Source organism: Balaenoptera ricei, chromosome 16 (genome assembly GCF_028023285.1).
Source record: "Balaenoptera ricei isolate mBalRic1 chromosome 16, mBalRic1.hap2, whole genome shotgun sequence".
NCBI lineage: Eukaryota > Metazoa > Chordata > Mammalia > Artiodactyla > Balaenopteridae > Balaenoptera > Balaenoptera ricei.
In genome coordinates, this window is record NC_082654.1 from 109,323,267 (window position 1) to 109,337,124 (window position 13,858).

Consider the following 13,858-nt stretch of genomic DNA (forward strand, 5'->3'; position numbering starts at 1 on the left):
TGAAGCACACAGAATGTTATGCAAAAAAAAAAAATTTTTTTTTTATCATTGTGCTATCTTCAGGTTTTAACAACTTGCTCAAAATTTGCCACCTCTGTGCTCCTGGAAGGAAACAAAGAAGCAAGTCAGTCAATCACTCCAAGAGCAAGAACTGACTGCATGAACAGCCCTCCCTGGGAACGAACAAAGTAATGCAGTTTTGAAAAGCACTTTGGTTCATCTGACAGCCCCTGATGAATGAACCTTAGCCGCCAGGGCTGGTGGCAGGCTTGAGAACCATCTCTCTACCAGACTGGGTTCATTCTCTTGACCATCTCCTTTCTGAGGTTTTCTCATCTCTAAACAGTAAATCAGCCTCTAAACGCCTGCATGGCTCAGCCACATGGCAAGAGGAACTGTTTTATAGCTACCATATTTTCTTTCCTCATCAGAACAGTTAGAGAAATGCCAGCTCAAATCTGGGACTAATTCTACTTAGAAATCTGCGTAAGCAAATTAAGTACTGCAATAAACATAGTTTGATTGTGGCTTCTGTTGACAGTAAGGGAAGTCATTTCTTCCTATCTCGCTACGACACGCTTGCTCAGATAAAGGAAGAGGAGCTGCGTTCAGTCCTCCAGGAACTGGATCAATATCGACAATACGACTCCAACTTAGAGCAGGACCCAGGGGTCCTGCGAACAGTCATTACAGATCTACAGGGATTATGCAGCTGTACTGGCCATCCCCCTCGCCTAGCATTATTCCTGAAAGTACATGCAGGAAATGAATGTTTACTAGCATACAACACCCCTCCCCCAGGTCACCCAGAAAGACAGTGACCCAAGCGCTGTCACTAGGAAGCGGGGCTTATTTATCACAGCAGGACGACGCCAGTGTCGCATCTAGGGTGGGCTGGGACAACACATCCCAGGGCTGCACATCTCTGCTCTCACCACCTAACCCAGATTCCTGACGATAATCACAACAACACGTCCGTGATACCCTCATTATGCTGCTTCTCCTTAGCTTGACATTCAGACTCTGGGAGGAAAGAAGATGTATTATATGTAAACCAATTGTGGGGAACAGAGGAATTTAACAAGATAGTAACGTATGCCAGGTGAGTGTCCAGTTACAAGCTTTTCTTAATTACTATGAGCTAAGCATGAGCTATCACAGGTGTCAAAGCAGTCCTAAATCCTGGATATGAATTTTTTAAAGGCACAGTAGCGGGAAGGTCAAGTTTTCTTTCACTGGAAGTGGTTTTCGGGGACCCACAGGAGCTCACCATAACAGAGGAAAGAAGGTTTCTCGAGGAGCTGGGACATCCACCTGGCAGTGGTCTCGGTGCAAAGGCACGTGGCCAGGGTCCCAGTAGGGAGAGCGCCAGACCTGGAGCCGCAGCACCGCAAGGGAAGGTGCAGCGGGTCAGTGGGTGCTACGTGTGCTTCCGAGCTCATGGAAGAATGCCCAGGCACCAAGAGATCGGTACTGGGGAGCCCAGAGTGTCAGATATAAATGAGCCCCAGTGATGAGGTAAAAGGTAACAATACACTTGAAAATGTGGAAGAGAAAGAGATCAGCTTCAGGTAAAAAGAATAATGATTCATGCTTACAGACTGAGGTTTCCAATAAGAGCTACCATCTACTAAGCAATTTCTCTATGCCAGGCACTGTTTTAAGCCCGGTACTTGGATTATTGAATCCCCATAGGCATTTTTATTATCCTTATTTACACACAGGGAAGCTGAGGCATGGAGAGTACACATTTTGTTCAGGGTCCAACAATCAGACACAGGAACCAGAAAACGAACGCAGGCAGCCTGATTGCAGAGTCTGGGCTCACTGTCTTTCCTGACATGAGTCCAGTGGGGCAGAGAAGGCCCTCCACACACTCTTGGTCCCCATCCTGTTCCTTCCCTGCCACCATCCCCACCACGCTCTCCGATCTAGCCTGAACTTGGCCACCATGCATTAATATTTCTATTTATATACTCCATATATATGCATATTGATATGCACGTCGCCTTTCGAATCTGTTTTGGCCATTCCCCTATCTTCAACGCAAGCAGAGCGGACAAGCTACTCGCCTGTGACTGGACACTTACGTGGATCGGCGAGGCGGGGTCAGGCTGAACGCTCTAGAACACAAATGAGAAGTGTCTGTGTCATCATCTCATGATTTCAAGGCTACAGTAGTGATGGTAAGAATTAGATGTGCGCTTGCCTTTAACAGGGAGTACTGGCAGCTGGCCATGACGAGGCAGAAGAGAAGCACCCACATGTCTTTGCAAAAGCCTCGGTTCAGGGTCAGGAATCCGAGCAGGGAAACCAGGACAATGAGTAAAACCGCCAGCACGTTTTCCTTGACATCTTCAGTTCTGGGCAAAATCAACAAATTAAAAACGGAGGGAATAAAAGGTAAGGCTGTCTGGTTTTTTTTGTTGTTTTTTTTTTCCACACACACACACACACACACACACACTGTATTTTATTTTTACAAGAGATAAATAGACTGACACCAAGCATTGTAAATGGATGACCACAACAAAAGCAACAATGATTGCAATTACCAAACACGAAACACACTCATACTATGTCATAATATTGACGTTCAGTCCAGTAATCCTCCACTGTAACAGCTCCTTTACTTTGCAGTGAAAATTGATTTGTATATTCTTTAAGGCTGTCTGTTTTTAAACAGAGAATACCCGCATGCTGATAAAAAGACTGGCCACAAGAGAGTACTTATCCCAAGCACTCCTTTATATTTGGTAACAAGATTTTAAGGTTTCCTTCTTTCTTTCCTTCGTCCTGTGTTTTATATTTTTAAAAATCCATATTTAACTCCCACTTTCTGTTATTGAAATAAATGAAATACAATCCCACTGGGTGTCCTTGGCCACTAAACTGGGTTTACTGGAAGACCGTTAATTCCTCCATCCACAACAGTGAAATGTGCCTCAGAGAAGGGGCTTCACTGACTCCGCTAAATGCGGGAAGGGGTGCGTGGCAATCCCTTCCAGATACAGTCTCCGTGGCCGGAATTTGCTGCTCAGTTTCAGGAGCCAGGAGAGCTCCAGCAGGAGGGCTGATGTGCAGAGGGTCCGACTGAAAGTATGTCATGACCACAGCCTCACGGGGTGGTTCTCTCTTGGGGGGGCTCCACTTGAGAGGTGCAGGGTAGAGGGGTGAGCTCATCAGCCGTGGGGTGTTATCCGTGGATGTGCAAAGGGACAAGAAAGGGAGTTTTAAGATGCTGATCCAGAGGGGCTGAAGCTGGATCATGGGGAGGCAATACGGGCTGCTAGTGGGAGGAAGTGGATGCATCAGAGTGCAAAAGAGGATGTGGGGACACGGGAGGGAGGTGGAGGCGATGCGAAGGTTGAACGGAGGCTGGGATTACGACGTCAGAGGTGGAAGACTTCTACGGGAGGACGAGATGCAGGGTGGAGTTACGGGAAGGAGCAGCTGAAATGAAGTTAAGGGAGGATGGCATGGGCCACGAGGTCGAGAGTTTAGATGAGTCATTCACAAGAATTCTGAGTACATTTCTTCCCTCACCAGTGTTTGCACAGGTACACATTGTTTTGGGGTTGTTTTTTTTTCTGGCCGTGCCGCATGTGGGAATCTTAGGTCCCCAACCAGGGATTGAACCCACGTCCCCTGCAGTGGAAGCGTGGAGTCCTAACCACTGGACCGCCAGGGAAGTCCCCATATTGGTCTTTCCCATTCAATTATGATCATTTTTAGACAGGGACAATTGGCTACTTCATCCCTGGCATGTTCAGGCACTCCTGAACATTCTATTTTTAATTAATAGACATTATTTTTTAGAGCAGTTTTAGATTTCCAACAAAATTGAGGGGAAAGTACGAAGAGTTCCCACATAGCCCCTCCCCCCAAACACACCCACCCTCCCCCACCATCAACATCCCCCGCTAGGGTGCTACATGTGTTATAATTGAGGAACCGACACGGACAAATCATTATCAACTAAAGTCCATAGTCTACATTATGGTTCATTCTTGGTGGTGGACATTCTGCGCGGTTAGACAATGGTATAATGATATGTATCTGCCATTACAGTATCTTACAGAGTATTTTCACTGCCCTAAAAATCCTGTGTGCTCTGCCTATTCATCCATCCCTCCTCTCTAACCCCTGGTAACCACTCATCTTTTTACTGTCTCCATAGTTCTGCCCTTTCCAGATTCCCTGGTGGAATCATACAGAAGGTAGACTTTTCAGATTAGCTTCTTTCACTTAGTAATACACACTGAAGGCCCCTCCATGTCTTTTCATGGTTTGATAGTACCTTTCTTTCCACTGCTGAATAACATTGCACTGCATGGACATACCACCGTTTCCTTATCCATTCACCTGTCAAAAGATATCTTGGTTGCTTCCAAGTTTTGGCAATTATGAATAAAGTGGACTTCCCTGGTGCCGCAGTGGTTAAGAATCCGCCTGCCAATGCAGGGGACACGGGTTCGAGCCCTGGTCCGGGAAGATCCCACATGCCGCGGAGCAATGAAGCCTGTGCGCCACAGCTACTGAGCCTGTGCTCTAGAGCCCGCGAGCCACAACTACTGAGTCCGCGTGCTGCAACTACTGAAGCCCACGTGCCTAGAGCTGGTGCTCCGCAACAAGAGAAGCCACCGCAATGAGAAGCCCGCGCACCGCAACGAAGAGTAGCCCCCGCTCGCTGCAACTAGAGAACGCCCGCACGCAGCAACGAAGACTCGACGCAGCCATAAATAAATAAATAAATAAATATCAAACTTATGAAAAAAATTATGAATAAAAGCATCTATAAACATTTGTGTGCAGGCTTTTGTGCGGACATAAGGAGCGTGATTGCTAGGTCAAATGGTACTAGTATGTGTAGTTTGGAAGAAACTGCCAAGCTGTCTTCCAAAGTGGCTGAACCATTTTGCAATCCCACCAGCAATGAAATGAGAGTCCCTATTGCTCCACACCCTTTGGTGGTTGTCCGTGTTTTGGATTTGGCCATTCTAATAGGCGTGTAGTGGCATCTCATTATTGTTTTAGTTCATAATTCCCTAATGACATATGACGTGGAGCATCTTTTCACATGTTTATTTGCCATCTGTACATCTTCTTGGGTGAGGTATCTGTTCATGTATTTTGCCCCTTTTTTTTTTTTTTTTTTTCCAGATGCCTGTGATTTATTTCCAAGCTGAGCTGCAGCACATAGGAAAATACACATGGCTTTTCGGTCTACGTTTTTACAGAGAAAATAGATAAAAATATGGAACACTTCATGAATTTGCGTGTCATCCTTGCGCAGGGGCCATGCTAATCTTCTCTGTATCGTTCCAATTTTAGTATATGTGCTGCCGAAGCGAGCACTGCCCATTTTTTAATCAATCAAGTTGTACAGAATTGAGAAGTACAGAAATGTGAAGAACTCAGATATTAAGATGCTCATGTTGAATATTTTAAAAAATATCTGGGGGGGGGCAATACATATTTGGTGAAAAGGGAAATTTATGTGTTTTTTTATTTTCCACTATGCACTTTTTATAAAGCTAAATGTATTTGTTAGCTCAGGTCCATAAAATATATTATGTATTCTTTAGTGTGCTCATAACATTTTGATGTGTCTACCTAAAACAATACAAAGACTTAGGAAATAAAACAAAACAAAAATTTCAATTAGAGAAACCAAACCTCTGGGACTTCGCTGGTGGCCCAGTGGTTAAGACTCTGCGATCCCATGCAGGGGGCCCAGGTTCGATCCCTGGTCAGAGAACTAGATCCCGCATGCCACAACAAAGATCCTGGCATGGCCAAATAAATTAATTAATTAAAAAAAAAAAAACAAAAAAACTTCTTTCCTATTTAAAGGGAAAGAATAAAGTTTCTGAAAAGTATTTTTTTCCCAGATTCTCCTCCACCAGGACTCCATTCCTCTGCCCTCAGCCTCCCCACCATCACTCCCCTCCCACAGTTCCTCATATATCAATATTAAATATTGGGTTAAGGAGTTTGCTCACTGGACAAGGAGTGTCGTGATTAAGCCTGTACTTTAGAAAGATTTATCTTGCAGAGGTTAACAAGATGCACTGAAGGGGAAAGGATAAATAATACTCCCAGAGAGAAGTAAGGAAGGCCTGGGAAAGTGACACAGCTGGAGAATTGGAAAGGATACGTGACTTTCAGACACAATACAGAACGAGGCAGAAAGGACCCTGTGATTGAATGGATTATCTACAGTGAAAGATTGGTTGAAAGAATAAAGATGATTCCAAGATTTCAATCTGGGGGAAGGGGATCATAATGGCAGAAACTGGGAAGGGGAGCTGCTTCGCTAAGGGAAGTCGATTCATTTTTTCACGTAATAAAAGGGCTCGGCACTGCTCTGGGTGCTGGGAATACACCAGTGAATGAAAATCATGAAGCTTCCTTTCCAGTGGGCAGTGACATAAAATAAGTAATACACACAAAATGAGTACATGATATAGTATCTGAAGATGATTAGTGCAATAGAAAAACAAATAGAACAAGGTGAGAGGAGTTACAACTGTACGGGCAGGGAGCTGATGGAATTTTAAACAGGAAGGTCAGGCTAAGACTCACTGAGAAAAGACACTTAAAAGACCAAGGGGTTGGTCGTGCAGGTATCTGAGGGGAGAGCGCTCAGGTGGAGGGAACAGCCAGTGCAAAGGTCTTCAGGCTGGAAGAGGGCTTGGCGTGGTTACGAATAGGAAGGCCAGCCTCACTCTGTTGTGTTAAGAAGAGTGTGCAGGGAGATGTTGGTGGGAGTGTGAATTGGTGCAGCCATTATGGAGAACAGTTCCGTATGGAGGTTTCTCAAAAAACTAAAAATAGAGTTACTATATGATCGAGCAAACCCACTCCTGGGTATTTACCCAGACAAAACTCTAATTCAGAAATATACATGCACCCAAAGGTACATTGCAGCACTAGTTACAATAGCCAAGACATGGAAGCAACCTAAATGAACATCAACAGATGAATGGATAAATAAGATGTGGTACATATATACAATGGAATATTACTCAGCCATAAAAAGAATAAAATAATGCCATGTGCAGCAACATGGATGGACCTAGAGATGATCATACTAAGTGAAGTAAGTCAGACATAGAAAGACAAATATCATATGATATCACTTCTATGTGGAATCTAAAAAAAATGATACAAATAAACTCACAGACATAAAAAACAAACTTATGGTTACCAAAGAGGAAGGGGGGAATAAATTGAGTAAGAGATTAACAGATACATACTACTATATATAAAACAGATAAACAACAAGGACCTACTGTATAGCACAGGGAACTATATTCAATACCCTGTGATAAACCATAATGGAAAAGAATCTGACAAAATAGATATATGTATAACTGAGTCACTTTGCTGTATAGCAGAAATTAACACAACATTGTAAATCAACTATACTTCAATAAAATTTTTTTAAAAAAGAATAGCGTACAGGGAGAATGGGTTTGAGCAGGAGATGCTCTTGCAGTAACTCAGATGGGAGATGAAAGCAGCTCAGACAAGGGTGGTTACATCGAAGGTGGAAGGTGCAGCAGACACATTTGAAGGAGCAGTAAACTTAATTTCCTATGAGAAGTTGAATGTGGGTGTGAAAGGATGACACCAAGATTTTTAACCTGAGAACCTGGAAGGATAGGTCTGTCATCAGCTGAGGTGGGGGAGACTGAAGATGGAGCAGACTTAGGATAATGCAGAGGTGAACAGCTGTTTCGACTCTGAAACATGATCTCCGATCATGAGATGTCAATCCCGTAGTTAGAGACACAAGTCGAGAATTGGGGCAATGGGTCCAAGTTGGAGACAGAAATCTGAGAGTCACTGGCGGATCGGTGGGATTTAAAAGCCATGAGACTAAATGCGATCACTAAAGAAAAGCAGGTAGAGAGAGTAAGAGCTGTGCAGCTCCTAAGGACACCAAGGGGAAGTGGTTACCTGCAAAGGTGACCAGGAAGGAGTGACCCAACAAGGCAGAAGGAAAACCAAGAGAGGGCTGAGCCCTGGGAGCCCAGAGAAGAAAGTAAACCAAGACGGAGGGTCTAGGGACCTGAATGACAGGGTCAACAGTGACCTGGACCAGGGCAGGCTCCACGGAGTCCGGGGGTCAGAGGAGGCTGAATGCAATGGGTTTATGAGAAAACGGGAGAAGGGAAACTGGAAGAAGCACAGGCAACACTTCAAGGAGCTCTGCTGCAGGGGAGACTGGACAGAGGCTGGGGGGAAAGTGGTCGAGAGGATTTGTAAGGATGGGAGATGTGAGAGCACGTCCTCGCGATGACAGTGATGATAGTGAGTTTCCCCCTCCTTGTCACGTGGCTAGCTCCCTGCCATAGCTCGTATCTGTGTGTCCTCAGATAAGCCTTCTGCAGCCATCTGTCCTGACATCCGTGTCCCTCCCCCCCCAGGTTCCGCGTCTTCCACGGCACCCGGTACCACTGGCTGTCTCAAATCCCATCTCCCCCGGTGGAGTCGGGCTCCCTTCGTGCAGAGACCGTGTCTGTTTCATGCACTGCCCTATACGAAGGGCTCCGTATAGAGCCTAGCGTGGAGTAGGTGCTTCAATTTTTTGCTTTGTTTTTAAAATGTGTTGAATGAATGAATGAATGAAATGATGCTCAGACGGGCAGCTTTTTGTTTTAGATGCCAACCTGAAAAACTAATGAAGTGAAAAGGAAACCTAGGTGTTTTGCAAGATGGGGTAATGGCAGAAGAGAAAATGAGAAAGGAAAACAAAGACAAGTCTGAAAATATCTGAACAGAATGGATGGCAAACTGAAGGCAAACAGAAGAGGCTGCAATCACAGAAACCGGTGACGCTACTACGATCAGAGGATAAGGAAACCCGTTCGAGGAAGATCAGTCTGAATTCCAGCGGAAAGCTGAGAAACATCAAGCCGAAGGCCTTACCCTGTGGGAGTCCAGAGCAGTGATTAGTCCGATTTCAGTGCCTGTTATTCACCAATTTCTTCCACTTCCTGCCAACCCTCGCAGTTTGCTTTTTATTATGCATACGTTTTCTTTCTAAGCTTTCATTTGGCAAATTAAACTTCTCTCATCCACCTGTGACTTTAAATACCCCCGATGACTATCTAATGTAATTTATGTATGCCTTTTCAAGTAACAATATAGCTTTCATTGTCAAAAATGTAAAATCTACCGTGTGAATCCCTGTTTTTTTTTTAATTAATTAATTAATTTATTTTTGGCTGCGTTGTGTCTTCATTACTGTGCGTGGGCTTTCTCTAGTTGCGGCGAGCAGGGGTTACTCTTCGCTGCGGTGCACAGGCTTCTCATTGCGGTGGCTTCTCTTGTTGCGGAGCTCGGGCTCTAGGTGCGTGGGCTTCAGTAGTTGTGGCTCACAGGCTCAGTAGCTGTGGCTCACGGGTTCTACAGTGCAGGCTCAGTAGTTGTGGCGCACGGGCTTTGTTGCTCCACGGCATGTGGGATCTTCCTGGACCAGGTCTAGAACTCGTGTCCCCTGCATTGGCAGGTGGATTCTCAACCACTGCGCCACCAGGGAAGTCCTGAATCCCTGTCTTCTTAAACAGACCTTTCAGATTATCTCTGAACTAACTAAGAAAGAGCTAGGGAGGTGTGCTGTGACACAGGCCACACTGTCCTCAAGGCCACGCTGGGGTGGTGACGTCTCACACCTGGGCACCTGTGTTTTTGCAAAGCTCCCAGGTGGTTCTGATCCACAGTTCTGTTTGGGGGCGTTACACTCTCCGTGCAAAGGTCCCAAGCTGCTCGGTTTTTCTAGGTCAGTGTTCTGGGTTATTCTTCCTCCTTCTTCGCTGTCAGCTGGAGGTCATGGAGTCCCTTTCCCCCCTCTTAATTGACTGCAAACTAGAAAACCAGATCACCAAGCTTGCTGATGGATGACTGAAAGTAGGTTTAGATAGCCTCTGAAAAAAGGGTGATCGCTCCTACCTACTAAGGGGTTAAGTTTCAGTGTCTGGATTTGAGGCTACCCTCATTTTATTTCATTCTTAAAATTTTTTCTTCTTTCTGGGTTCTGGGCCACATTCCAGGTAATAATAATAATAACAACAGCAACTAATATTTAAAGAACTCTTTCTATGGCTAAGTTGGTTTAATCCTCACAACCTCCCTGTGATATAGATTATCCCCATTTGACAGTTAGGAGATTGAGGCACAGAGAGTTTCTGTAGCCATCCCAAGATCACAGCACTAGTAAGTGATGGGGCCTGGATTTGATCTCCACAGCCCAGGGGCTCCCTGGATAAGAGAGGGGGGCTATCTCTACTCAGGTCACCCCTGAGCACAAAATTTAAAGCCCACCATAACTTGCAAGTGAGGTGATTAAAACTATAACACTATAACCTTTTCAAAACTATCATAATCTTCTTCATCATCCTTTTTTAGACCTTCACTGGATTTTCTGTTAATTTTTCATCACTGAGTAAATTTTAAAATAACAAACGTAGAAATCTACAAAAATATCTGTATTTAGTATGAAGGGTTAACGCAAGCTAGTCCAACTTTCAGTAATTTCTTTTTATTTATTTATTTATTTATTTTTGGCTACACTGGGTCTTCATTGCTGTGCACGGGCTTTCTCTAGTTGTGGCGAGCGGGGGCTACTCTTTGTTGTGGTGCGCGGGCTTCTCACTGCGGTGGCTTCTCTTGTTGTGGTGCGCGGGCTTCTCATTGCGGTGGCTTCTCTTGTTGTGGAGCACGGGCTGTAGGCGTACGGGCTTCAGTAGTTGTGGCTCGTGGGCTCAGTAGTTGTGGATCACGGGCTCTAGAGCACAGGCTCAGTAGTTGTGGCACATGGGCTTAGTTGCTCTGCGGCATGTGGGATCTTCCCAGACCAGGGATCGAACCCGTGTCCCCTGCATTGGCAGGCGGATTCTTAACCACTGCGCCACCAGGGAAGCCCAGTAATTTCTTTTTAAATGAATATTTCCAAAAAACTGCCTCATCTAACAGACTGTATTATCCTGAATTATTTTAGTTAAGTATGAAGTCTTCGTCTTAAGTGTGTGTCCCTTGGGTAACACAGTGTTGTTAGAAAAACCATTATAAATCCATTCCCTGACTTGTGGGTCCTGAAATTTACTGTTGTAATTGTGCATGACTATAGTTTTTCAGTATGTGATCATACCATTTAAGACATTACTGTAACAAGTAGTCCCTGGGGGACCAACTACAGCAAAGCAGGCAACCAGCCCTCCCACTGCCCCGCTGGCTGGCTTTTTTTTTTTTTTTTAACATCTTTATTCGAGTATAGCCAGGACATGGAAGCAACCTAAGTGTCCATTGACAGATGAATGGATAAAGAAGATGTGGCACATATATACAATGGAATATTACTCAGCCAGAAAAAGAAACAAAATCGAGTTATTTGTAGTGAGGTGGATGGACCTAGAGTCTGTCATACAGAGTGAAGTAAGTCAGAAAGAGAAAAAACAAATACCGTATGCTAACACATATATATGGAATCTAAAAAAAAAAAAAAAGATGGTTCTGAAGAACCTAGGGGCAGGACAGGAATAAAGACGCAGACGTAGAGAATGCACTGGCTGGCATTTAACGGTGAAACTCAGCATTTGCTGATGACACCACTAGTAACGGCATCACACATTTCCAAACCCACAGCCCTTGAAGACCACAATGCGGTCCTCTGTATATCTTGAGGTGGGGTAAGTCCCCTACCTGGCCCCAACTCCATCACGCCTTAGCCAACCTGACCCCCCAGCCTCCGCTTCCACCTCCCCACCCAGCACCCTCAGCTCCCACAGCGTTGCATCTTGAGGAGCAGTGGTGAGGAAGAGTAACAGCGTTTAAAGGAAAGATCAGCACTGAAATTACAGGACAGAGAAGAAGAACCCACGTCATGAAAGGAAAGGGCCACAAATCACCACCCCGGCCACCCCGTGTCCCTCCTCTCCTCCCCACACCACACCCAGGCACCCAGGCCCTGTCCTGTGTACAGGAGCCGCAGGCCTTCCTACAAAAATTGGCAGGCGATGAGCAGACCAAGGCATAATATTGACCCCAAAGCTAACCTTAAGGCTAAACCATTTTACCCAGTTCTCCTAGCTCCCATTGTAATCGCTCAATGACAATTTCTTCAGTTGTCAAGATCTCACTGCTTCGACTCTGGGTGTGCAGCACAAAGGGTGGACACACCTTGAAAATGCCCCCAGAGAACCTCAGCCTGCGGCCAAATTCCTTGCTACCAGCAAGTGAGCCCACGCCGCCACACGCCCCCTTGTGTCTTTCACCCTTACACGCGCGTGCCCGGCAGCTTACCGATCAAGTAACGCCAACAAGGTAAGGCGATCATACCAGACTTTAATCCACTTGCCAGGGAAGATGATAAACTTGTAAAACTGCTCTCGGTTGAATTTTCCTTGTGTGGAAGAACAGGAAGAGTCTTCTAGATCCTGACTCAGATGCTTTTAGATGCCGAAAGAAAAAACAGAGAGAGGGTCTCACATTGACGTGTTATTGTCATAAATAAACCTCCTGATTTAAAAGTACTAAAAGCAGATGTTCAAATTCTGAAATGGAAACCAACATAGTTCATAAAAAATGGGTACCCTAAGAAAAGGATGGTGATCAACAGAAAAGGTCTTTTTTTTCAGCTCTTTTTTCTTTTTTTGTATTGATTGAAGTACACTTGATTTACAATGTTGTGTTAGTTTCAGGTGTACAGCAAAGTGATTCAGTTATATATATATATTCTTTTTCAGATTCTTTTCCCTTATAGGTTATTACAAAATACTGAGTATAGTTCCCTGTGCTATTCAGTAGATCCTTGTTGGAGAAAAGGTCTTTTTTACCAACACACTTCAATTTCATTATAATGTAACATTAAAATTATGCTACATATATCAAAATACTGCTGTCAGGTCAAGAAACTGCCATGAAAATAATTCTTATGAAAGATCAGAATTCAGCAAAAGACATTATATGACTTAATTTTTGAAAGGTATGTTATTTAATGTAATGCTGAGATAAATATTTAAATTTTACTATAAGTAAAAATATTTTCACTGACAATATGTAGGTCCTTGGTGAAGCCCAATATAAGAAAAAATAAAATATTTATAGAAAAAAATATAAGCCAATAAAACAGAAACAAATGGGGGAATTTAATCTCAGATTGAAAACATTTTCACCCCAAATTCATCGCTGATTGGCTCTAATCCAATGGAGAGGAACTCAGTTTTGAAAAAAATTAGTCTTCATTCATTTGTCGAACAAATACTTAATGAGCCCCAGCCCCCTGTACATCTTCTATTTCTAATCTGTCTTTTTTTTTTTTTTTTGATAATTGTGGTTAAAAAAACACATAATGTAAAATTCACCATCTTAACCATTTTGTAAGTATACATTTCAGTAGTGACGATAATCATACTGTTGTGCAAGAAATCTCGGGAACTTTTTCATCTTGCAAAACCGAAACTGTCCACATTGAACACTGACTCCCCACTCTCCCCTCCCCGAGCCTGACAACCATCCTTCTGTTTTCTGTCTCCAGGAATCTGATTCCTCTAGGGACCTCCTATAAGTGGAATTATACAGTATTTGTCCTTTTGTAACCGGCTTATTTCATTTAGCATAGTGACCTCAAGATTCATCCATGTAGCAGGTCTCAGAATTTCCTTCCTTTTTAAGGCTGAATAAAAGTCCGTTGTATGGATAGACCGCATATTGTTTATCCATTCATCTGTCGACAGACGCTGAGGTTGCTTCCCCTACCTCCTTGGTGGAATATTCGCTATTCACAATCGTGAATGAAGCTGCTGTGAACATGCACGTGCAAATATCTGTTCAAGTCCCTGCTTTAGGC

General features: G+C 44.1%; 1 protein-coding gene and 1 non-coding gene across 7 annotated transcripts in view; both read right to left on the reverse strand.

Moving 5' to 3' along the window:
• Nucleotides 1-13,858, reverse strand: part of PCNX2 (pecanex 2) — a 305,993-nt gene that overhangs the window by 206,826 nt on the left and 85,309 nt on the right. For all 6 annotated transcript variants that reach the window (XM_059900886.1, XM_059900885.1, XM_059900884.1 and 3 more), the window contains 3 exons: nucleotides 12,313-12,458; nucleotides 2,210-2,363; nucleotides 2,091-2,123 (listed from right to left, as the gene is read on the reverse strand). In XM_059900886.1, the coding sequence (XP_059756869.1) occupies nucleotides 2,091-2,123; nucleotides 2,210-2,363; nucleotides 12,313-12,458 (333 nt within the window). The remainder of the gene's footprint in view (nucleotides 1-2,090; nucleotides 2,124-2,209; nucleotides 2,364-12,312; nucleotides 12,459-13,858) is intronic.
• LOC132351332 (U6 spliceosomal RNA) lies at nucleotides 5,252-5,358 on the reverse strand. Its single transcript, XR_009498271.1, has one exon. It is a non-coding gene; the product is annotated as a U6 spliceosomal RNA (small nuclear RNA).